At 41.1% G+C, this 22,045-nt stretch overlaps 3 protein-coding genes across 5 annotated transcripts; 1 reads left to right on the top strand and 2 right to left on the bottom strand.

The window, feature by feature from the left end:
- Positions 1-235: 235 nt before the first annotated feature.
- LOC146682698 (XK-related protein 8-like) lies at positions 236-4,640 on the bottom strand. The gene is made up of 3 exons (XM_085446479.1): positions 3,991-4,640; positions 2,822-3,009; positions 236-2,737 (listed from the first exon to the last, which is right to left on the bottom strand). Exons 1-3 carry the CDS (start codon positions 4,314-4,316, stop codon positions 1,986-1,988), a joined length of 1,266 nt encoding a protein of 421 aa, XP_085302605.1. The 5' UTR covers positions 4,317-4,640; the 3' UTR covers positions 236-1,985.
- A 649-nt stretch (positions 4,641-5,289) lies between these two features.
- srsf4 (serine and arginine rich splicing factor 4) lies at positions 5,290-12,761 on the top strand. 2 transcript variants are annotated; one of them, XM_085445289.1, is made up of 6 exons: positions 5,290-5,458; positions 7,763-7,953; positions 9,749-9,858; positions 10,294-10,508; positions 10,601-10,678; positions 11,794-12,761. In XM_085445289.1, the coding sequence occupies exons 1-6, from the start codon at positions 5,352-5,354 to the stop codon at positions 12,305-12,307; spliced, it is 1,215 nt and encodes a 404-aa protein (XP_085301415.1). In that variant the 5' UTR covers positions 5,290-5,351; the 3' UTR covers positions 12,308-12,761. The 2 variants fall into 2 exon arrangements, with proteins under 2 accessions (XP_085301415.1, XP_085301416.1); XM_085445290.1 differs by lacking the exons at positions 5,290-5,458; positions 7,763-7,953 and adding an exon at positions 7,960-9,307.
- Positions 12,762-14,809: 2,048 nt separating this feature from the next.
- Positions 14,810-21,443, bottom strand: msto1 (misato mitochondrial distribution and morphology regulator 1). 2 transcript variants are annotated; one of them, XM_085445287.1, is made up of 14 exons: positions 21,206-21,443; positions 19,879-20,008; positions 19,643-19,712; positions 19,116-19,191; positions 18,695-18,752; positions 18,446-18,602; positions 17,660-17,774; positions 17,366-17,500; positions 17,135-17,287; positions 16,780-16,911; positions 16,383-16,567; positions 15,733-15,837; positions 15,514-15,626; positions 14,810-15,433 (listed from the first exon to the last, which is right to left on the bottom strand). In XM_085445287.1, the coding sequence occupies exons 1-14, from the start codon at positions 21,287-21,289 to the stop codon at positions 15,174-15,176; spliced, it is 1,773 nt and encodes a 590-aa protein (XP_085301413.1). In that variant the 5' UTR covers positions 21,290-21,443; the 3' UTR covers positions 14,810-15,173. The 2 variants fall into 2 exon arrangements, with proteins under 2 accessions (XP_085301413.1, XP_085301414.1); XM_085445288.1 differs by having other exon boundaries at positions 18,446-18,599; positions 21,206-21,442.
- Positions 21,444-22,045: the final 602 nt, after the last annotated feature.

Raw genomic sequence — 22,045 nt, 5'->3', positions numbered from 1 at the left:
AAACTGAAATTCCTTTCTGGATATTTTAAGCATCATCCAGAACTCCTGCCCTTTAGTCTTCTCCTTACCTGGCACAGGTTGACAGCTGTGAGGTGGGAGCACTGCATTAATGCACCCGCTGGTTTACCTAAAGGGGAAGCCCAGATCTTTTTACTGTAAGCCAATGACTTACAGTAAAAAGATGTGCGGATGCTCGTAATCTGAGTTTGCAGAAAGACACAAAAACAAAAAGAAGTGACTTAACTTAGGTACTACTTTAATAATTGCACGGGACAGATGAGGTAAAGGTTTAAAAGGAAGTAATCCCCTTAACCTTTCATACCAGCTGACAGCATGCCAAAAAGTGGCTCCAAACACTATCAACTCTTTTACAGAACAGAGTTTCAACATATTGTAAATGATGTAAATGATGATGTGGAGGCAGGTTTACTGAAAAAGCTGGGAGATGGATGTGCTTTCAGCTCTGTATGTATACTAAAGTAAAAGTATCTTGGCACATGACATATTTGAACAAGCTAAACAGATAGTGGATGGATGAGCGACAATAACACTAGATTTGGCAGCTAGATGCAGAGAAATATCTAAAACATTCGTGTCTGTGACAAATCAGCAGGTTAGCTGAACTTGCTTTACAACACAAAAGAAAAAAGTAGAAACCAAGCTAGTGGATTTAAAACACTTGACCAGCTTTTGAAAAGAAACTATGAACGAACGAACTTACAGTGAAATTTACATTCAAAAAGGTTCCAGCAGCAACTCTAACAAGATAAAATAAAACACACACACGACAACAAAGGTAATTTAAAACCTCAGAAACAAGTTTTGCAGTGTTTCAAAAACAAATTCCAATTTAGAGGGAAAATCCAGATCTCCCACACTTTTAGTAAAAAAGAAAACCCACTAGAAACAATGTACAAATGTAAGATTGCTGTTTTTATTTTACTCTTTAACCAAGTCTCTTTATTAAACCATTTATAGCTTAGTTTTTATAATTACATATTGAATAAATACAATTCTATTCTAAATCTATTTCTAGAAATCCTAAAGTGAACTGAACTATAACACCTATATAGAAAAACTGTCTTTCTGCTCACACTTAACAGTAATATTTAGGCTACTAACAGGCTGGAGTAATAAAACACAATTAAAAAGCACACAAACAGATTTGGTTTAGCTTATGAAACTATTCCTGCTTCAAACAGAATGAAAAATTAAAGCTGTATGCAATTTTTTTTCTAACGTAATTTATACATTAGCCACAACACTAAAACCTTTAGCAGATTTTGTATTTGCTGAGAACACCCATAAACCTACCAACCACCAAACGCTCTCACAGCTCCTGTGTTGGTAACCCAGCAGGTCTGAGAGGCTTTGACAGCATGAGGCACATAATTAGGCAAGTGGTGTTAATGTTGTGGCTGACTAGTGTTTGTATAGTTACAGTACAGTATTTGTGGTTGTAAGAAGCCACTGTGGGAGCATCTTTGTGTAAACACTGGACTGAGCTGAGTGCTCATCAGGTATTTCATTTGACACTTCAGTTAAAAATGTATCCAGAAATCCCCTTTATTACAATATAAACACTGTCTGTATGTTTATGCTTGAATGTAAAAGTACACTTAGTGTAAATACAAGTTTATTATTGCAAGTTTCTTGTTTCATGTACGATTTTAGAATCTGTACTTTGAAGCCACAGAAGGGAATGGTTCACTTCAGACATGTTTGCACTAGTGGGAATATTCGCATTTGCAGAGGTGATATTGTCCTATGTGCACATTGGACTATGAAGCTACAAGTTGGAGACCAGCTAATGTCTGATCTTAATTTGTCAATCATTTATGTTCTTAAGTGCACTTTGGCTGGGAAAACTTCAGAGTTTTAGTGCACATTGGAAAACTATTTTAGTGCACTAAGCCTGCAGAAAAAAACTGCAGCACAAATCTGAGAAACAGAAACAGATGCTTCATTCAGTAAAAAGCCAAACATCACAGATGAGGGGGCTCGGCACCGTTTGTGCCGTGAGGGTTTCGGAGGACTCTTTGATCTGTGTAAAAATTAGTGGCGTGGCAGGCCATGCGTTTGTTGACAAGTGTAGAGGACGGGGTGCTGTCCTGGATGGAAAAGTCTCTAAAGGACACTTCTGCATCAGGCAGATCACTGGGCAGTCCGGGCTCCCTCCCCAGAGGTCTCCACAGTTTAGGGTGGAAACAGCAGTAGTACAGAGTTTTAAAAAGCAGCCCCAGGAGGTAAGTGAGAGGTAGAGAGATGAGAAGTGGGAGGACGAACGCATCAGTCTGGACCAGGTCTCTGTAGCACCACCAGGTCACCAGCAGGATCACCCCATCTATGGTCATGAAGGAATGGTAGATTAGACTCCTGCCACGGGTCTGACCCTCAGCCACGTTAAACCAGCTGAAGTACCAGATGAGCCCCACGGTGGACCGGTACAGCCACTCCCCACCCACGCTGTCCATGAAGTTTGTCCTCTGTTGCCACGCCCACAGCACAAAGACGAACCACAGCATCAGAAAATGGGCGGCGATGTATCCAGGAAGGACAGAGGAGAACAGGGCGAGTGCCACCACCCGTGGAGCGATTAGCAGCAGATTCCACAGGAAATAGATTAAGGAGGACCCCCATCCCTGCTTGGCTTTCTCTATGAGGAAGGCACGCAGGCAGCGGTGGTAATCCACTACCATCCAGGCTATGGAGGTGGTTGAAGCAGCAATACTTACAACTGAAAAACAGAAGTCAAACCAAGAGGAAGTGAACAAGTGCACAACTGTGATGTTTGCTTGCTGTTCACAGAGAGAGAACTCACACTGAACTGTCCTGGCCTTGTTGGTGCGAAGTATGACGTGGATCATCAGGGTGAGCTGAGGTGCGCTCTCACAGAAGGTCTCGATAAGACGGAGCATGCTCAGGTCATGTGTCAGGTAAACGGCATACTCTGACCCTTCCTCTTTCCTCCACCAGACTCTAAAGCCCTGACGTATGGCGGAGATGTGTCTGAGTGCGGATGGGAGAGCAGCGTGAGAAAATGACACAGCAATGAACAAACCAAACTCATGGAAATAATCGGGTGTGATTCATTAGGAGAGGTCAAAAACAGTGTGACTGAGCTTTTCATACCTCATTAATTCATTTTTATGCAGTCAGTTGTGCTCAGACTTACTGGATTTACAACTTACCACACCTGACACTGACATTTGTACATGGCTTGAGGTGTTTTAAAGAAAAATATATGGTTTCATTTTTGATTAAAAAATAAAGAAAGTGAAAAAACTATGCTAAGGAAACTTTCACAACAAACAGGCAGAGGCCTTAGCTGTTGAAACACTTATTGAGAAACAGATTCAGTGATGAATTCGGAGTGATTACATGAAATGACCTTACTAACACTTAACAGATGTGTTTTACATTTACTTAGTTCCTAAAGCTAAAACCCGGGATGTTTTACTGTTTTAAATTATTAGCACCCTGAGTTTATTTATCATTGCCAAACTTTAAAATGTTCAGAACAGGTACTACTATACCATAACACCTTTATTCATAAAGTACTTTAAAATAAACCGGGGTTCACAAAGTGCTGTACATATAAAATAGCATAAACAGAAAATAAAATCAAACATTAAAAAAAAAATAGAGAATTAGAGAAAACAGAAAAATGGAGCCAACCTTTCAAAAGGTGCCAGAGGCTTCAGCAAATAAATATGTTTTAATACGAGTCTTAAACTCAAAAGGAGAAGACGCGCATCCGAACAATCAAGCAGCTGCATTACCCCGATGTTTATCAAATTACAATTTTATTTCAGTTTTAAATTTATGGACTGTGCACTGTTGCTGTTCAAACATGAAAAACCTAGTGTTAAAGCTAAAATAAAACTGCTTTAACCTTGCCACACTTCCATAAAATCCTGCCATTTAGTCTTCTCCTTACGGTGACAGCTGAGAGTTGGGAACTCTGCGTTAAAGCACCTGCGGGTTTACCTAAAGAGGAAGCCCAGTTGTAGAACATGCAGCAGGCAAGACAACTTCACTCTGTCCACGAAGAGCACGCTTTTCGCCCCAGTGTGTTCGCTGAAGCCCGGCAGCTCTCGGTCGTACTTGAACCAGAACCAGCTGAACATCTGGACCACGACGGACGACAGGACCATGAGGCCAACCAGGACTCCGAACCAGAAGAAGTCTCCTCGGCAGTAAAACTCAGTGGCCACCCAAACATCGGAGCCCCAGTCTACGAGAAAAGTGCACACTCCGATCACGGAGAAGACGAAGTCGGTCCAGGAGTACTTTGAAAAAGTTCCGCGCTCCATGGCTGAGCCTCCCTCTCTCAGCAGCTAGCTGTCCACTCGAGCTACCTGTTTCTGAGAAGCTAACCTTCAGCTAACGTCGTGTACCGTTATTTTCCTCCCAAAGTGGCTCCACAGTCTTCTTCACCACGATGAAGAGAGGTTGCAGAGGGTTTGACATTTTGAGCTCCAGTAAATTAATGTTACGCCCCAAGACAAATAAATTACGTTTAAAAACTAAAAAATACTTCCAAAGAGAAGAACGGGTGTGTTTGTGTGATTGTTGGCCACGCCCACCGCGGCTCATGCAGGTTTTAAACGCATCACAACAGTCAGAGCACCGCTTTCCGACATTCGCCATTTTTATTTCAGGCATGAGGCTAGCAGTTTCAGAGAATTTCCAGCAACGGCCTCCTAATTGCAGTACTCTTGGGCCACAAAAAATACTTGTTTCTTATACACTCTCACAAAGTTTCTGTAGTTGTTTAACTACGCTTTTAATGTCTATTTGTTGTTTGTAGTCCGGTGCCATCAAGGAGTGCGTCTTGTCGCAAATCCTTAACTGGCCGATCTCCCACTGTTGTACCTTTGCGTGAATTGCACCCGATAGTTTCAGTGTTTTAAACAAAGCTTGTCATAGCTGTGTATGCTTGTGGATTTATTTGCGTACTTAGAAATCCGATTACATACACAGTGATCTGAATAGTCACACACAGATTTTAATATGCACACAAAAACTGAGATAGACATTCGCACAAATAGTTCTGGTTCAATAATAACCCCACAATGTCTGTGATAACTAGGAATGGAAACTCCTATCCAACGGTGGCTCTGGTCTAACTGTAAAAAGTTATTTTCATTCATTCTTAAAATCGCCTAATCGCACGATATATTTTCTAAAAACTAAAGTTAAAAAAACTAAGACAACCCCCCTTTTAGTCGTGGCCTATCATATCAAAGGAGGGCCTTATGTATGGCGGCAGTCTCACGCCTGCGCTGTAGCCGCTTGGTTGTTGTCGGGTTTGTCGTTTCGGCAGCACGCTCGGAAGAGGCAGCAGCATGTCGCGGGTGTATATCGGAAGGTTGAGCTACAGAGCCAGAGAGAAGGACGTAGAGAGGTTCTTTAAAGGCTACGGGAAGATACTCGAAGTCGACTTGAAAAACGGGTAACGATGCTGTGAATTAATCGTGTTTAACATGGAAATTGGTGCTTGAAGGGCCGCGTACGGCCTTGTTGAATCCAAAGCGGGTCAGACTTGCTAATGCTAATATAGCTACTCTACACCAAATTTCGCTTTTCCCGTTATTACGCGTGTTTTTTTTCCCTAAAGTACGCCTTCGTTTTACACGAGTGCTTGTTTTATCGATGTAAAGGATGTAAAGGTCAAGCTAAATTTTCCCATCTTTATTGTTGGTTATTGTTTGCGTTAGCGCCAAATCGCTAGCGAGCTAATGTTGGACGTGGCAAAGTCAAAGGCGGCTGTGTGCATTACAAGCAAACGGTCTGCTGCAGCTGTAACTTCACCCACCGTTATATTTTTAACGCAATATGAAACTGTAGGGGGAATAGTTTCAACCGTATGCATAGCCTTCCTTTACGTTAAATATCTCTTTGCAGTCGTACTGGCGCTAATCTGAACAAATTAACGTGTAGGGCCGCTAAAATCTAAGGCTCCAACCGGATGGTTTTATTGTCTCTATAATATGATTGAATAGTCTGTAAAGTTCGATTACTTGGTCTGTATGTGTCACAAAGCTGTGGAAAAATACCCACTGATGGCTGAGATATAAAATTTACAAAAATGCACAACAAAAATTTGTATTTGTTCACATTTGAGGAAGTAAAATGGTGTATTGAGAAATTTATGCGTTACAACAGCCAACAATATTAAATGAGAGGTATAATAAAAAATTGGTTCAAGGAAGTCGAATAGCTTAATAAAATGTAGTAATTCAATAATAATATATAAAAACATAAAAAAAAACATATAAAAAGCTTGATAACATGAAAATGTTTAGAAAAAAACAATAGGAAAAAGGTTAAAATTTATATTACTAAAATAAAATAAATCATCCAAGTTAAAAAAAACAACAACACACACACAACTTGTCAGTAAAAAAAAAAACTAAACAGGAGCAAAACTTAAGTAAAATTTGCATAGAGTATTATATCATAAAACACAGATAACAGTAAAAGATGTAAAATGTTGGATTTAAAGTAGGGCTGCTCAATTAATCTAATTTTAGTCACGATTACGATCTGGGCTTTCAACGATCATTAAAAATGACTGAGCCGATTATTAGCCCCTCCCTCATTTATCCGCGACACCTTAAAGGCCGGTCCGTGAAAATATTGTCGGGCATAAACCGTCCGTGGCGCAAAAAAGGTTGGAGACCGCTGATTAAGAGGACCCGAGGGAAGCTCGGAAAGCTAAGCAGAAGTTATTTGGAGAGTGACTGCCGTTGGTTGAAAAGAGAGTTTAAAAACAAACTTCAGTGGTGTTGCACACTATTTTATATTATTTTTTTAAAGTCATTGTTAACCCTTTAAAGCCGGTCAGAGCAGCACGCTCCGTTTTGTGTAACTATTGTTAAATCCCTGTAGAACCTGAACCGTGTAAGCTAGCGCAATAATTTGTTTTGCATATGAAACCGGAGGAGTTGTACTTACATCTGATGCCATCAGCTTGTCCTCGGTCACGGTTTCGTTCCACATATAGCTTTGCAAAAATTGCATAAAAAGCGCTTGCAGGAACAAAAACATAATATTCCAGAAACACGCTTTGCCGTTCCTATCAGCTGTTCGTAACACTTCCCACAGTGAAATGATGCACATGCTGTTTTCTTTGCAAATTTGCATCATAGGATTGTTTTTTGTTTTTCCTGCAGTATATAAAAATTGCTGTATCTCCAAAATAAAACTATGAAGACACTCAAAATAAATTTCCTGTGGTGGGAAACTATTTTTTGCAACTTTATTGTATTTAAAGTTTTGAGGGATAAGCCTCTTAAATTTCTCCAAGTAGAAATATATGTAAACAAAACAAAAGCGATTTTCAATTTTTTTTGTAGTTTATTGCACTTTTTTGCAATTTATGTAATTACTATGGACTTAATGCATACATATTAAAATATGGGCTATAACAGTTGTATTGATGTATAGCAACTTGAAATGCTCCCACAAATGGCACTACAGCATGTAAAAAAAATAATATAAGCTCTGGTGGACTTGGTTCTATAGTAGGTCTTAAAGGGTTAAATAAATATCGTCAAATAATCGTGATCTCAATTTCAGTGAAAATAATCGTGATTATCATTTTTGCCATAATCGAGCAGCCCTAATTTAAAGGACAATAATAATTTATCCTGCTCAGTTACCTGCTGCCATCAGTAAACTTGTTACATTGCTGCAACTCTGCTGTAAAGTCCTTTCTTCTTTTTATTTAAACATGTTTCATTTCCATCTGCAGGTATGGGTTCGTTGAATTCGACGACCCCCGTGATGCTGATGATGCAGTATATGACCTAAACGGCAAAGAGCTGTGTGGAGAGAGGGTCATTGTGGAGCACACCAGGGGACCACGTCGTGATGGAGGCTATGGTGGTGGTGGTGGTGGTGGAGGAGGAGGTGGTGGTGGAGGAGGAGGAGGAGGAGGGCGGAGTAAGTGTCCAGCGGTGTATTTCCCGTATTTCACGTGAATAATAATTTATAAGAAATCTCATTTATTTCAGGGAATTCTTAAATTTCATGGGGGGCAGAACTGGTCCTTGGTGGCTAAAGTGCATTCAGTTTATATCATAATTTCATGGTGGAAACTGACAGAGGTGGTTTTTCTGTAGCTGGTTCTTAGAATTGGGTGGAGTGAGGTGAAGCTGGTTTGTTCTCTATTAATTCAATTTTCGTTTCTGGGTCACACCTTCACAGTAGTTTCATCACAGTTCACCTTTGTTGCAATCTCAATGAGCATTCCTGGTTTCTAGTGGTGTTTTTGAATTGGGGAAATCTTACTCATGTACTACTTAACAGTTTCTTCTGCGATGCAGTCCCTGACAGATGGCGGCATCTTTCTTTCTGTGATGGAAAGCTGGAAACAGGCAAGGTGGAACCTAAGAAAGAAAATGGCGCTGCTCTGCTGTCTAAAGTGAACATTTAACAGTTTAACCACAATTTGGCATGTTATCACGGACTGATTAAGCTTTTCAAATCAGGATTTGACCAATATCTGGTCCTTGTGTCTGGTAGGTGTATCCCCGATACCTCTAGATCGTTCTTTGAGAACCAAAGGGGAATTATTCCTGCTAAGCCGCTGACCTCATTTTCTTTGTTTTGGTCGTTGAGACACTCCCACCCGTCCACATTTCACTATTGTTCTGGCTTGAGTGAGCCTTCTAGGTTTCTAGTGGTCTCTTAGCCTGCGAGTACATCTGAGTTTCTGGATAGAGCAGTAATTTGGTTTTGAATTGCTTTGCTATACATCACTTCACAGCTTCTACTCAGAAAAGAACAGCAGGCGTGGGAGGAGGTGTCGTAACGTGATTAAATCTGTGTGCACCAGAGCCACCAATGACTTCTTCAAATATCTTGGGTTTCCATGTGATGGATTTGAAACTAACAATACATGTGAATGTGTGATGATGCAGGAATTGGCTTACTAATTAAAACAGTATAAATGTATTGATTGAGCATTGTAGAGTAACTATTTGACTGTCAAATATCTTGTAATCTATTGATGTCTTATTCCGTTTTTATTTCATTTAAAGTGATTGTCAATTTAAAGGTAAAGATTTAACAAAGAACCTCAATGTTTTAATTGAAAGAGTCCTTTGCTGACTGCCTGCCCCTATTGCTGGCCATGGTGTCCCCCCTTTCCAAGAGTGTGGTTTGACCATTCTGGGCCCCTGGGCAGACCAAAAAAGGGAGCCATTGTGAATGAAGACCGCTTTTCCCATTAGGCCCAGGCCGGGTGGTGAGGATGCCATGGGGTTAGGAACAGATGTGGGTTCAGCTCTTATAGGTGCCTGAAAAAAAACAACATGTTTTGTATCAGTGAAATGTTTTTAGATAGGATAGATTAGACACTTGATTTAGTTCAACGTAAGTACTTCCTCCTTCAGTTATTAATTTGATTTTTATTGCTTTTTTCTTTTCCTTTTTCTTATTAAAATAGGCCTGTTGAGCATCAACCAAAATTTAATATCCATAGGGTTTTTTTTTTCTTCTTGTTGGCTTAAAAATTTAAAGAAAGACTAATAGAAAGAAATAATTAGGGTCTTTTTAGGAATTAATAGCTTTTTCTCTTTTTTTCAGCCTTTTTGCTTTTTCCCTATTTTGTTTTCTTTCCCAAGAGATTATTGATATATTTTAATAGTGTGTAGCTGGAAGTTTAGTATGACTGCACCATCCCGGTTGCTTTCCAGTCCTCATTGTTCCTTCTGTTTCCTTGTTACCCTGAAAGGTGGATATGGACGCTGGGGAGGAAGAGACAGATATGGTCCACCTATACGGACAGATTATCGGCTTATTGTTGAGAATCTTTCCAGCCGCTGTAGCTGGCAAGACTTAAAGGTATGTTTTTGCTTAATTCACCCTCCTCTCTCATATTAAATACTTATTGTGAAGGAAGTAAGGCTTACAGTCCTGATTTAAAAAAAAAAAAAAAAAAAATTGAAGTGAACCATTATTTCAGCGTTTTAACATTTCCCATAGTGAGATTTTCCCCGTCTTTTTCTTTTTTAAAAAATTTTTTTTTCCTTATTTTACCCAACTTTAAGAACGTTGCATTAGATTTTGATTTTTGTTTTTATTGTGGCCACATGATTATATAAACATTCATAAAGCACAACACACCCATTCTGATCAGGTTGTCCATAAGGGAAGATGTAATATGAATCCATGATTCAGAAGCTCTCATGGATTTTATGTAAAATATTTACATGCAGTTTGGTCAGAGCCTCCAGTGGACACATTCTCATGATCTCATCTGTTTCCTCTCCTTGGTAGGACTACATGAGGCAGGCGGGTGAAGTGACTTACGCTGACACCCACAAGGGCCGGAAGAATGAGGGGGTGATCGAGTTCAGGCTCTACTCTGATATGAAGAGGGCCCTGGAGAAGCTCGACGGCACAGAGGTGAACGGCAGAAAGATCCGGCTCATTGAGGACCGTCCTGGTGCCAGGCGCCGCCGGTCGTATTCTCGTAGCCGCAGCCGTTCCAGGTAAAAAAGGCACTGTTGTTTGGTATTATATTAGGAATTGCATGCTGCTGCAGTCGGATCCAAGATCGATAAATGGTATAATATTTTGTCAGGTCTCGCTCCAGGAGCCGCAGGTCTCGTAAGAGCCGCAGCCGCAGTGAGAGCAGCAGTCGCAGCCGCTCCCGCTCCAGGTGAGAAAAACTTTATTTTGCTGTTTTGTCCAGAAACTGATAGATGTTCGATCGATTTGTCCTCTCACTAGCTGCCTTGAGACAGCTTGAGACTTTGTATCCAGTTCAGTTCATTTGTTTTTATAAGTATGTTACAGGAAACGTGTTACGCTCATTTATAGCTTTCATATTCGTAGACTCTACTAGAGTTACTTTGCATGATTCAAATCAAGGCTTATCTTTCTTTCTTATCCTCTTTGTTGTGACTTATTACTTCATCCTGTCTGTAAGAAGCCGTTATAGCTCCTGTGCTCACAGCCAGAGCCGTGAGACTGAGATTGCCATATTAGGATAGATCTCTCGTTCTCACTGTAGAGGAAAGCTAGCTGAAAATAAGGGGTTGCGTTTACTTCTATCCTGACTTCATTAATACAGACTTTGTTTAAATATGACCATCCGTTACTGAAATCGTGGGTGTATATATAAAAATAAGGAATGCATAATGGGTTTAATAATACATGTACAAAAATGTAAATAAATCTTCAGGTCAAACTTTCAGTCTTTGTCATAAGACGATGACATCGCGCATTGGTTTGTAAAGTCGTGCTTAGCTGCAAACGGAGCGTTTTCAGGACTGCAACTGCAATTAGGACTGCATGCTGCCTGGCTAATCCTTTGTCATTAACAATAACAAAGGATGAGCAGATCCTGAATAATCCTCCTTTGTGATTTCTGATTCGTAGTTACTAAATATGACTGAGCGCATAAATTGATCATAAGTGTTTACTGAGGTTAGCGCTGAGGGCTGTCTTACTGTAGACTTCTATAGGGCAAGAAGTCTTTTATTTATTTTTTTTGTATGGTGGCCTTTAAAAAGCATGAAGACTACGTACTTTCTCTTTACTGTCTTCAGACAGGATGTAGAAATTTCTGTTTAAATTATGTCTCTCAGATGCTTTTAAAGCTGCTCACAATCATTCCATTTTTGTGTTGCGGAACATCGAAACAGAGAAAACAGACCTTAGAAAAACCCCTAAAATTCTAGTAATTTTACCCAGCTGTTCAGTGCTTTATGTTAATGAGAATTTTGGTGGATGGGTTGGTGCAATAAGACTTGGTTTGTCTTTTGTCCACAGAGCTGCTTCTCGCTCCCGCAGCCGATCTCGTAGCAAGAAGAATAAGGGAAAGGGCAAGAAGGAGGAGGAGGAGCGCAGCAACGGCGCTCAGAAGAACAAGGATCGCAGCCGGAGCCGCAGCCCCAAGAGTAAAAAGAGCAAGAAAGAGGGGAAAAAGGGCAAGAAGGGGGAGTCCAGGTCCAGGTCTCGCTCTCGTTCTCGCTCCAGGTCTCGCTCTAGATCTCGTTCTGCATCTGGAGCTAAGGATCAGTCAAGGAAATCTGTCTCAAAGGGCCGGGAGGAGCCCAAGAGCGATGACGAGGGCGGCGAGCCTGAGCGAGGCTCACGCTCTCGTTCTCGTTCCCGTTCTCAGTCTCCTGAGGAGTCCAAATCCAGAGCCAGGTCTAAATCAAAGTCCAAATCCCGTTCCCCCTCACCTGCCAAAGCCCGCTCCCGTTCCCGCTCCGCCTCCAGATCGGAGTCCCGCTCTAAATCCCGCTCCCAGTCTCGTTCTCGTTCCCGTTCCCGCTCTTAGTTCAGATTTTGGACTGTTTGTCACAAGCCCTCCTCCCAGTGTCTCCCTCCTGCCCTCTATTTACATTCCCCGTGCCCGACAACACTATCCTCACCTCCTGTTTTTTGATAAGTAGCTGTAGAATACCAGGCGCTCATGCTCGATGTCTCTTATGCACATGCTACTCCATTTCATTTGCCCTTTACCAACATACGTTTTCATTAGTGGTGTTTGTAACAATAACAACAGGGTGCAATGTCAGTTTTATAAGTTCAAGCGACGGTATGGTATTTGTCTTAGCCTTTTTTAATCAAATGTAGAAGCATACTGTTTTTGTCGATATGCTGGTTGGGAACACCTTCCCCACTTTTGTGAAATCCTTGTAATCTTTGTTTCACATTAAAAAAAAAAAAGAAGCTTGTTCTGGACTTGTTAGTCATGTTTATGTTGGTAATAAATTCGGTGTGTGAGGGAAGCAGGTTGGCTCTTTTATTTATTTATTTATTTTTTTTGCATGATGGTGTAAATATCACTGGGGTGAGTTTGTGTTTCTTTGTTTGCTCAGAAAACAGTTGGAACAGTTTTTAGAAAATGTTTTTGGGGTTTTTTTGTTTTGTTATCCTATGTTAACATAGGATTAATTTAAAAAAACAAAAACAACAACAACTCATAAGGCAGTTTTATCTGTTTTTAAAAAGCCAAAGATGTGTTTTGTAAAGTAAAAGGCTGGTTTGACTGCTGGCAGGCTTCAGTTTCATAACGTAAATTCCTCTCAAACTCAGCTGATTACACGTTTTCGTCTAATAAACAATTAGTGGGTACATTTTTATTCACGCCAAGCTTAATATTACATTTAAATTTATAAAACTGATTCAAGCCACCTGTTTTCCACGTGACAGAAATTTAAGTAGGATAAATCAAAGAACCCTGTTACCGTGATTCCTTGGATGACATGATTCACGATACACTTAATATTTAATCATTTGTCTAAGACTTACTTTGAAGGTAGAACTGTAATTTGTCAGTAAGATCGCTGAAACAACAATTTAGTCCTTAGGCTCTGATTTTATCCATGATGTGAGAAGAAGAAAACATGCAGTACAAAGTCCCAATTTTTACTTTGTGTGTTTCACATCTTACAAAGCCATCCACTCCGTCTACCCTTTGGCTGACATCCCTGAGTTAAACTATAGCTGCTGGCAGAATTGGTCAAGTCAGTTTTCCTTAGGTTTCCAATGTGTATCTGCATGTGAGCCATAACAGGAGCTGGCTAAATAAATACTCTTCGCACACAGGAAAGAGAGTGTTTGAGAATACACTAAGAATTATCAGAGTTCATAGAAGGAAAAACTGAGGTGACTCGGATCATAAGAATATTTTCCATTTTATGGCATAAAGTTTGGATATGTTCAGTGACAGATTTCAACGTTGGGGTGTGAGGACTAGAAGGGTTTGGTTTACAAGACCTGTGCTGCCAAATGGTATGGGGACTGTAATTAATTTTAGATCAGTTTAATAGTTATTTGCACTACTGAGCACTCAAAACAAAAGTTATAGATTCCCATGATCAAGTTGCTTGTGCATGTGTGGCAGAAGGCTGTGTGCGTGAACCAGAGCAAGGTCAAGAAACAAAAGCCCTCACAGATGTTGCCTCAGATGCAGAAAACTAGATAACAGGTTAGAGGGAGGGAGGCAGGTGTATCGGTCCATCCCAATGTGAAGCTCCAGCTGAGGGAGGAGAGGAAGAGCAGAACTTTGCTACGTAAACAACGGCCGCTTCTCAATAGTTTTGACCAATCAGATAAACGCACAGTCTCTATAAATCTCTCTCCCAGGAGTTGGCTACAGCAGACTGCTGCTGACTGGTTTTATAACCAGAGGGAGATCCATGTATTATTCTTTGGACCAGAGCTGACCACACAACAGCAGCAATAAACCTTTCTTATCAAGTTCTGGTGTGGAGAAAATATTTTTCTATAAAGATTAAACTTTATTAAATAATTTAAGTTTCACCACAATTCAGTCCATATTAGTCATTTACATTTTTTAATACTTTAGTTTGACCTAAATCACAGAAAGCTTTATTAAAGGCAGGACTTGCGCTGGATTATTGATCCAGCATGAACCAGATGATAAGCATTACAAATATTTGTGTTTAACTTTATAGGCTCTTTATTCCATTTTTAAATGTTATTACAACCATGGCAATTTATATTTTTGTCATGAAATGCATTAAACAAGTGTCTAAGATGTGCTTTTTGTAATCCCATCTAAAGCAAATTGTGGTTTTAACACAGAAGACTCACATCAACATCTGCTGTCATGTGATTAAGGCGCCCAGTGTGAATGCATTCATTATTTCCTTGGTCTTATGTTTTCCTTTGAGGGGGAATTTTTAATTTTTTATGATGTTCTATGAAAGGTTTGCAGCACAAACAGGCAGACTTGGCCGAGGATACTAAATGTCCCATTAAACCCCAAATTAGTTGATTCTGCTTTGGACAAATTACAAAAACGCCAAAGCATGTTCAACAGTTTACTGTTCATTTGAGGCCGCAGAAAACAAACAAACAAACAAACAAACAAAGAGTCCCTTTCTTTGCTCTGAGAGCTGTGAATGCTACAATCTATGCAACCTGTGGTGAAAGCTACGTCTTTATGTAAATACAGTCCTATGATGTGCATTTTGTATAAAATACTTTTAATTACATATGAACAGTCATTGAATTACAAACTACATGGGCAGAACTTCCTCTTTTCTGTCACCCATTACTTCAGTCCTCATCCTTTCACACAGCAGAGCACAGCTCCTCTATCTCCCTGCATCAGGCTGACAGCATGCAGGCTGGTAAACAAAGCAGGCAGATACAAGTCGTGCTAGCCAACTTCAGTCATCGTCCTCTTCCTCGGAGGAAGAGCGCATCACGCCTCTGCTGTCGTCTCTGTAACACCGGGCCAGCAGGCGCAGCTGCTCCAGGGCCTCCTGGTAGTCTGACACTTCAGGCCCTTGAGAAAGGAAGCTGGGGGCAACACGGCGGATGTCGAAAGCACTCACACCGCGATGCAGCTCGGAGAGCCAGGGGTCGAGCGCAGGACCCGACTGGAGGGAAGTCATGACGGGTACGGAGGAGACGACACGGGGCGTACCTGCAGAGAAAGATCATTCATGAAAACCTATAATAGAACGGCTCTGCGTTACACACAGACAAAAACAGAAAAACACTCACTGCCAGGCGGGGGCGGCTGGCCCTCCAGGAAGCCCTGAGCACCGAGGGATTGACTGAATATCTGCGGGAAAGGTGGTGCCAGCTCACTGGGAGTAGAAACCAGCTGCAGAGCCCTGAGACAGGGATGACAAGATGATGGAGAGAGCAAGGGTGAGAGATGAGAATTTGTTAGGAAAAAAAAAGAAATAGCAAGTGTCACGTGTCAGTGCAGAGACTCACAGAGGAGCTGAAGGATAGAAGGATCTGATGTAGGAAGCCAGGACGTCCTCTCCGCTGTGGAGACTGTGCAGAGGAGTGGGCGGTTTAGTTCCTGCAGCCAGCGAGCTGGTGAAAAGAGAATAAAGGGGGGGGAGCAAGTTGTTTATTCAAAAATGTTGACAAAACTGTCATTCACAACCTTAGCTGAAGTTTAACCTAAAGTCATTAGCATAAAGACACCAGAGCAACCTCCCCGAAGAGAGTCCAGTAACCATCACAGTGGCAGACATCCAAGAACGGGTTTCCAGTATGAAGAGCTGGACAACACCTGTTATCAGGTACCCTGCTGAGGCGCCTGTATGCAGTAAGGGTCCTAGGCTAGACCCCTAATGCTAAATAAGCCTCCAGTATGAAGAGTTGGACATGAGGGAGAGAGATAAATATGAATGCTACGGTAAGGGGGACCCAGGACAACGTTCAGGGGGGAGATATCCACCAGAGTGGAGAAAGGCACTAATCAATGCAGCACAGGAACAAGCTCTGAGGCTGGGGTCTATCACACACCAGCTATCATAGATGAAGAAGGTCAGTGGTAATTTCGTAGGGGCAGAAGCAAACTTAAACTAAAGAGTCAGAGTAGAATATAACTGACTCAATAACTTCATTCTGACCTGATGAGTTTCTGGCCTTCGAAGCCTTTGAGCGTCGCCCACTGGCCGTAGCATCGGCCGTCTCCTGCTTCAGCGCACCCAGACAGAGGCCTCCATGGCAGTACGTCGGTGTATGTGCTCAGGGCGTCAGGGAGAGAGGAGCCGTGCATCATGGGAAAGGGGACGGCACCATAAGCAGCCACGACCTGTGATTTAAACATTGGTTACCATAATCTCAGGCATCTCCACAGATAAATAACCTAGCTGCAACATCCAGCTAGCTTGTGAGACTTCATGTCCTTTATATACCTATAGAGCTTCGAGCTGGTTCCTTTCATGACTTGATTAAAAAAATAAAATAATATTTGCTGAAGGGGGAGGAAAAAAACCCCCAAATAAACGAACAATTGTTAAATACCTTCCTCCCTGATACAGCCAAGTCATCTGCCAACTGCCACATGGGGACGCTGTTATTTCTCAGCCTGTAAGGTGCAGTAAGGGTGTCCAATGCCAAAGCCAGGACAGAACTGGAGTGGTACCACAGTGAGGGCTGGCACAGAAGACAGACAGATACATGTTTATATATAATCCTGCATACCTGCACATGTAAACTGTGTTTCTATGAGTTGAATTATCTCTTTAATCAGAGCTGTGCCAAAGTTTAAAGTTTGAGTGCTTACATTTGGATAGAACATAAAATAAGTCGGTACAAGGTCTTAAAATAATTGCTTGTTGACCAAAGGACACAATAATAGTACTGCAGCCAGTCTCACATCATAACTGAGGTGGGTGAACGTCGTGGGAGAGGACGGTCGTCTTCCCAGACCACCTCGCAAGGTCAACGGGCAGAACAAAGAACTGTGACTGGCCATGTGTACCATCCCTAAAGTGCAGTTCAGCAGGCGGTAGAGATCCTTCACTGGCGTCTGTTCAAACAGAGACAACAAATATAAATAAAGAAGCCGCGTTACAAAACATTTGCTTTTAAAGAAAGAGACACTCACTGAATCTGGGTGACTGACGGGTAACAACCCCCAGGTTAGGATGCCCCTTCCTCCGTAAGAGTCGTGAAGCAGCTCAGTGACCTTCGACCCCAGACCTGCAAAGCCATCAGCCAAGTCGCACAGCACCTGGAAGCCCTGAAAGGAAAAAAAGGATTGAGGAAGCACAAAGAGATATGCAAGAAGATGGCAGATACGAAATGGTGTACAAGTAAACTTTGATTAGCACCTTTTTAAAGGTCTTACAGTACAAAAAAATAGTTCTAATTATAGGGGAGAGTGAAATGGAAGAGTTACCTGAAGGTAATCGCACTCCTCCACAAAGAAGTGCAGCCTGTCCTCCAGCTCCTCGAGCACCGACCCCTGGAGGAGAGACTCGCCCTGGCCGAAAGCCTCCAGACGGTGAGCCTCTCTGAACGCCCATAAAAGCAAATATAAAGCACTCAGTTTAAATACCTCATAACTGTAAGTCAGCAAGTCTCAAGAAGCCTTTTTAAGTGTGGTGGAGAAGCAGTTGTGGGTATGTTTTAGATCTTTATTTCATTCTGTCAACCAATTTAAGAATTTAAGAATAGAATTAATTTAGAAAACTAACTGAATGTTCTTTAATTTTATTCTAAAGTATTCATGTTTCATCTAATTACTTTAATAAAACAAAAAAATGACAGATTGGATACGTGAAGTTGTATAATAAACTTGTTTATACATTTTCTGCCTTTTCTTCCATACTGACCCACAGAGAACAGTCAGTTTTAATCCTGATTGTGAGGGAAGGCTGACATCTAGTGGTGAAACGCAGGTGAGGGCCTTCCACTCTTATTTTGTGGTCTAATATATAAAAAGTTTTCTCTGTCATAATAATCTAGATCTGGAGAAACTTCTTTGATGACAACATACAACAGTTTGCATAATGAGGTTTGGAAAATATTGGGAACATTTCCCAAACATTTTAAGCTGTTTCGATGAGATGTGACAGGAAATTCTGCACCTGCAGTTTTTATGTTGAAGTTATGGCTCTGACTCCTTTAGAGGTTCAAAGTAAGAAGCATCAACAAACTACAGGTAATGTTGCACCCGCCTTACCCATCGTGGTTGTACTGGTGGATGACCGAGATGGTCCGAGGGTGCAGGTGGATCCTGAGGAAGTCAGACCACACCTTCACGCTGCACTCCAGCCTGTAGCTCTTCTGTACTCTAGCCAGGTGGCTGTTCACTGTATCCACACTCAGTGACCTTGCTGCTGGGAGAGATTGGTTTTTTTTTAAGCTCATGTGATGATTTTGGTACAGAAACTTGTTATTTCATGCACGTTTGGTTGAGAGGTTTTCATACCTGAGCACTGAGGCTGGGAGCTGGAGGGAAAATCAGCCTCTGCGAGTATCTCCCCTTTCTACACACAAAGAACAGAATGACGGGCTCAACTCTTTGGAGACGTCTCTATTGAGCTATTTTTTTTCTGGAAATTTGCTCTCGCACAGCCAGTTTCATCACTTATTGCATTCTGTGGATTAATTTGGGAAGCTATGACACACAGCAGTGCGTCCTTATTTATTACTTACTTATAGGGATTTTTACAAAGAGAGAAAGCAACGGTGATCTGTAACCTGGTCGCAGTCAGTGATGACACGCATGTATGCGAGTCCCTTCAAGCAGTCCAGGGCATGACACGCTTCGACCCGACTATAACTGTAATGTGTGTGTTTGTTGTGAAAATCTCTTTGTGTTAGTTTTCATTTCTACTTGAAATACTCACATCCAACTTATCAAGGTCTTCAAGGAAGGAGTTCTTTGCAGGAGGACTTTCTTCATGCATAGTGATACTTCCATCCCTGCCAAATTTAAAAAAGTTTTCAGTATATACACTAAATATGAACAGTCTTAGGACCAGTGCATGTAATAAATGGATTAGTTAAGAATAATGGCGACTGTCAGTGCAACCCCTTAGCCTCCTAGCAGATTCACCTATGGTATCAATTACAAAGTCCTACATTGGCTCATTTTCATGTCATCGTATTCACAAAGTGTCCATACCACCTGCCCAGTGGGGTGACTACAAATACTCATTCCTTTTATCACCACAGGGTAAAAAAGGGATATGCTATAGGATTTGATTTGTCCTATAGATAAATAGATTTAAATGTAGATAAATATCCATATGTAAACAAATAAACAGACCAAAAAAAACAAAAAACAAAACATGTGACAGTGTTGAAACCAGAAAACAACACAAATAAAATTTGTTATACCAGGCAGAAAACAAATAGAAAGGGTCTTGTTTACCATGTGACAGCAGACGTGTCCTTGCCTGCATCGTACAAACTTCCCTCCTGTCGCAGAGTACGAAGACTTCCTGTTACAGAATGAGAGAAAGACGGTCAGAATTCACCAAAAAAAACAAAAAAAAAACAACAACTTTGTAACAAGTGCTCTAAATTAATGCTAACATATTATATTTCAGTCAGTAAACTGGACAAAGTAAAGACACAAAGTTTCCAGTATTTCTAAAAGCAAGTTACCTTTGAGATCCATGGCAATGAGTCGTGGTGTGTAGGTGACGTGGCCGCCCAGAGTCTGTCCTTCACGAAACACGACATCGCTCTGGATCTCACCTGGCGGTGACTCCGGATCGTACGATAAAGATGCATCCTGCAAACAAAGAGAGGAGCACCTCTGTTTATCTGCTAGCACGGTCAAAGCAATTGAACAATGCTAACAGAAATTCACAAAGCAAACGTATCATTGTTAACAATCAACAGTCCCGTTCATGAATGTATATACAACAGGTTGACAGTAAGGTGCAACCCACTGATTACATGGTCGAACAAGAACACCAGTTTAGACTTCAACAGAAAACATTTAAAAGAGCACAAATCTGGGGGGAAAAAAATGAAGAAATCTTTGCACAGATGAAACCTAGATCAACTTGAACCAGAACACTGGAAGAGAAAAGTAAGGAGAAGGAGAGACACTGATTGACATCCCAAGCATACCACAGTATCTGTCAAACATGGGAGAGGCAGTGTTGTTGCATGGGCACATATGGCTGACAGTGGAACCAGGTTATGAGTGCTCGCTAATGATGTGACTTGACAAAAGTAACAGGATGGATGCTGATGTGTACAGGCCTGTACTTTCTGCTCAGTTGAGCCAAAAGCTGGAAAATTTATTAGACAGCACTTCACAGTGTAAAAGAATAATGACCCCAAATCATCCTGCAAAAGCAACCTTAAATATTCCTCCATGACCAAATCAGTCACATGATTTCAACCCAATTCAGCATTTTTATTTTTTTTAGCTACTGAAGACAAAACAAAAAGCAGAGAGACCGACAAACAAGCAGCAACTGAGGGTGGCTAAAGGAATAGCTTGATATAGAGCACCTAAAAGGAGATGGGGAGAACAACACATTTGATGAGGTCCAATTTTGGATCTTTATCCATTTATTAAAAATAAACCTTATGTTTTGAAATACGAAAACTTTTTAATTGAGCTAGAGCCTTTGAAAATGGGGAGACTATATATAATAATATTTGCTTTAAATCTTGGACCAACAAATTATGGACCTAAATGCTCAGGTAACAGTTCTGAGTGTTTTTTATGAAAAGCTCGTAACAGTTTGCTAACCTGCTAATTCAGCAGCTTTAGCCACACAACTGTTGGCGGTTATGCCTCTGTTTATGGTCAATGCCATGCTGGTCAGTTTGACCATACTTCGTGTCCCAGTCTGTCAAACTGAGACTAACCAGAGCTAACGGTTCACAGCAAGCTCACAAGTTTGACAACACATGCACAGCTAACGTTAGCCAGCTAGCCTAACGTTAGCCTTGCACGCGCACTCCTCACCTGTAAATTCCACCAGTGAGTTCCCGCAAAGTTGGAGTAATGTCCAAGCTGGAGGGTGATCACCTCTCTGCAGAGGCTGCTCATCGTGACGAAAATCAACACGCAAGACAGAAGATAAAGCCCACAACTACGAGCATGATGGGCATGTTTAGAATTGACGGCACTGAGAGGAGACGAGCTAGCAGCGGCGACGGCTGCAAGCCATTGGCTGACAGGAGAGTAAAACGAAATGTGATTGGATGGATCAGCGACGTCAGTATGATAGTTTGGTTTCACTGTGCCTTATATTCACGTGGGGTCCAACCATCCAGTACTACAGTACTGCGTGTTTGATTGTTTATTAGACTGTTTCAAACACTCAAAGAGTATGTGACAAATATTTATATTAAAACTCATCTGAGGCTTTTTAAAATAATGCAATAGTGAACACAATAATATGAGTTATGAGTAATAAATATGTTTATATACATTTTTAGGTAATGTGATGTTTGCTTTGAGAATGATTTGATGGACAAGTATAAAAGTAGAGGATGTAGAGAAATTATATGATAGGTGCACCAGCCTCAGAAATTCCTCTGCCACTTCTGACTTCAGTCAAACAACTAACTTTCTGGTTAAAGTTTAATTGTTTTGTTTTGTTTTTTGTTTTTAAATGTATGACATAAGTTTGTAGAAGGTTTACCCGAAGTACTTTGTGTTTGTGTACAGCTGATGCAGAACCTTTCAGATAATTATTCAAATATCCACGCTCCCTGAACTTAAAGTGACGATCAGTTATTTATATTTCCTAATCAGGTTTTTATTTTTACGTTTTATTTTTTTAATTTATTTATTTTAAAG

This window comes from Copadichromis virginalis, linkage group LG22 (assembly GCF_057382275.1).
Source record: "Copadichromis virginalis isolate Kocher_CV1m ecotype Utaka linkage group LG22, C_Virginalis_male_GT1.1, whole genome shotgun sequence".
In the NCBI taxonomy this organism is placed as follows: Eukaryota; Metazoa; Chordata; class Actinopteri; order Cichliformes; family Cichlidae; genus Copadichromis; species Copadichromis virginalis.
This window is presented reverse-complemented; position numbering and strand designations above follow the sequence as displayed.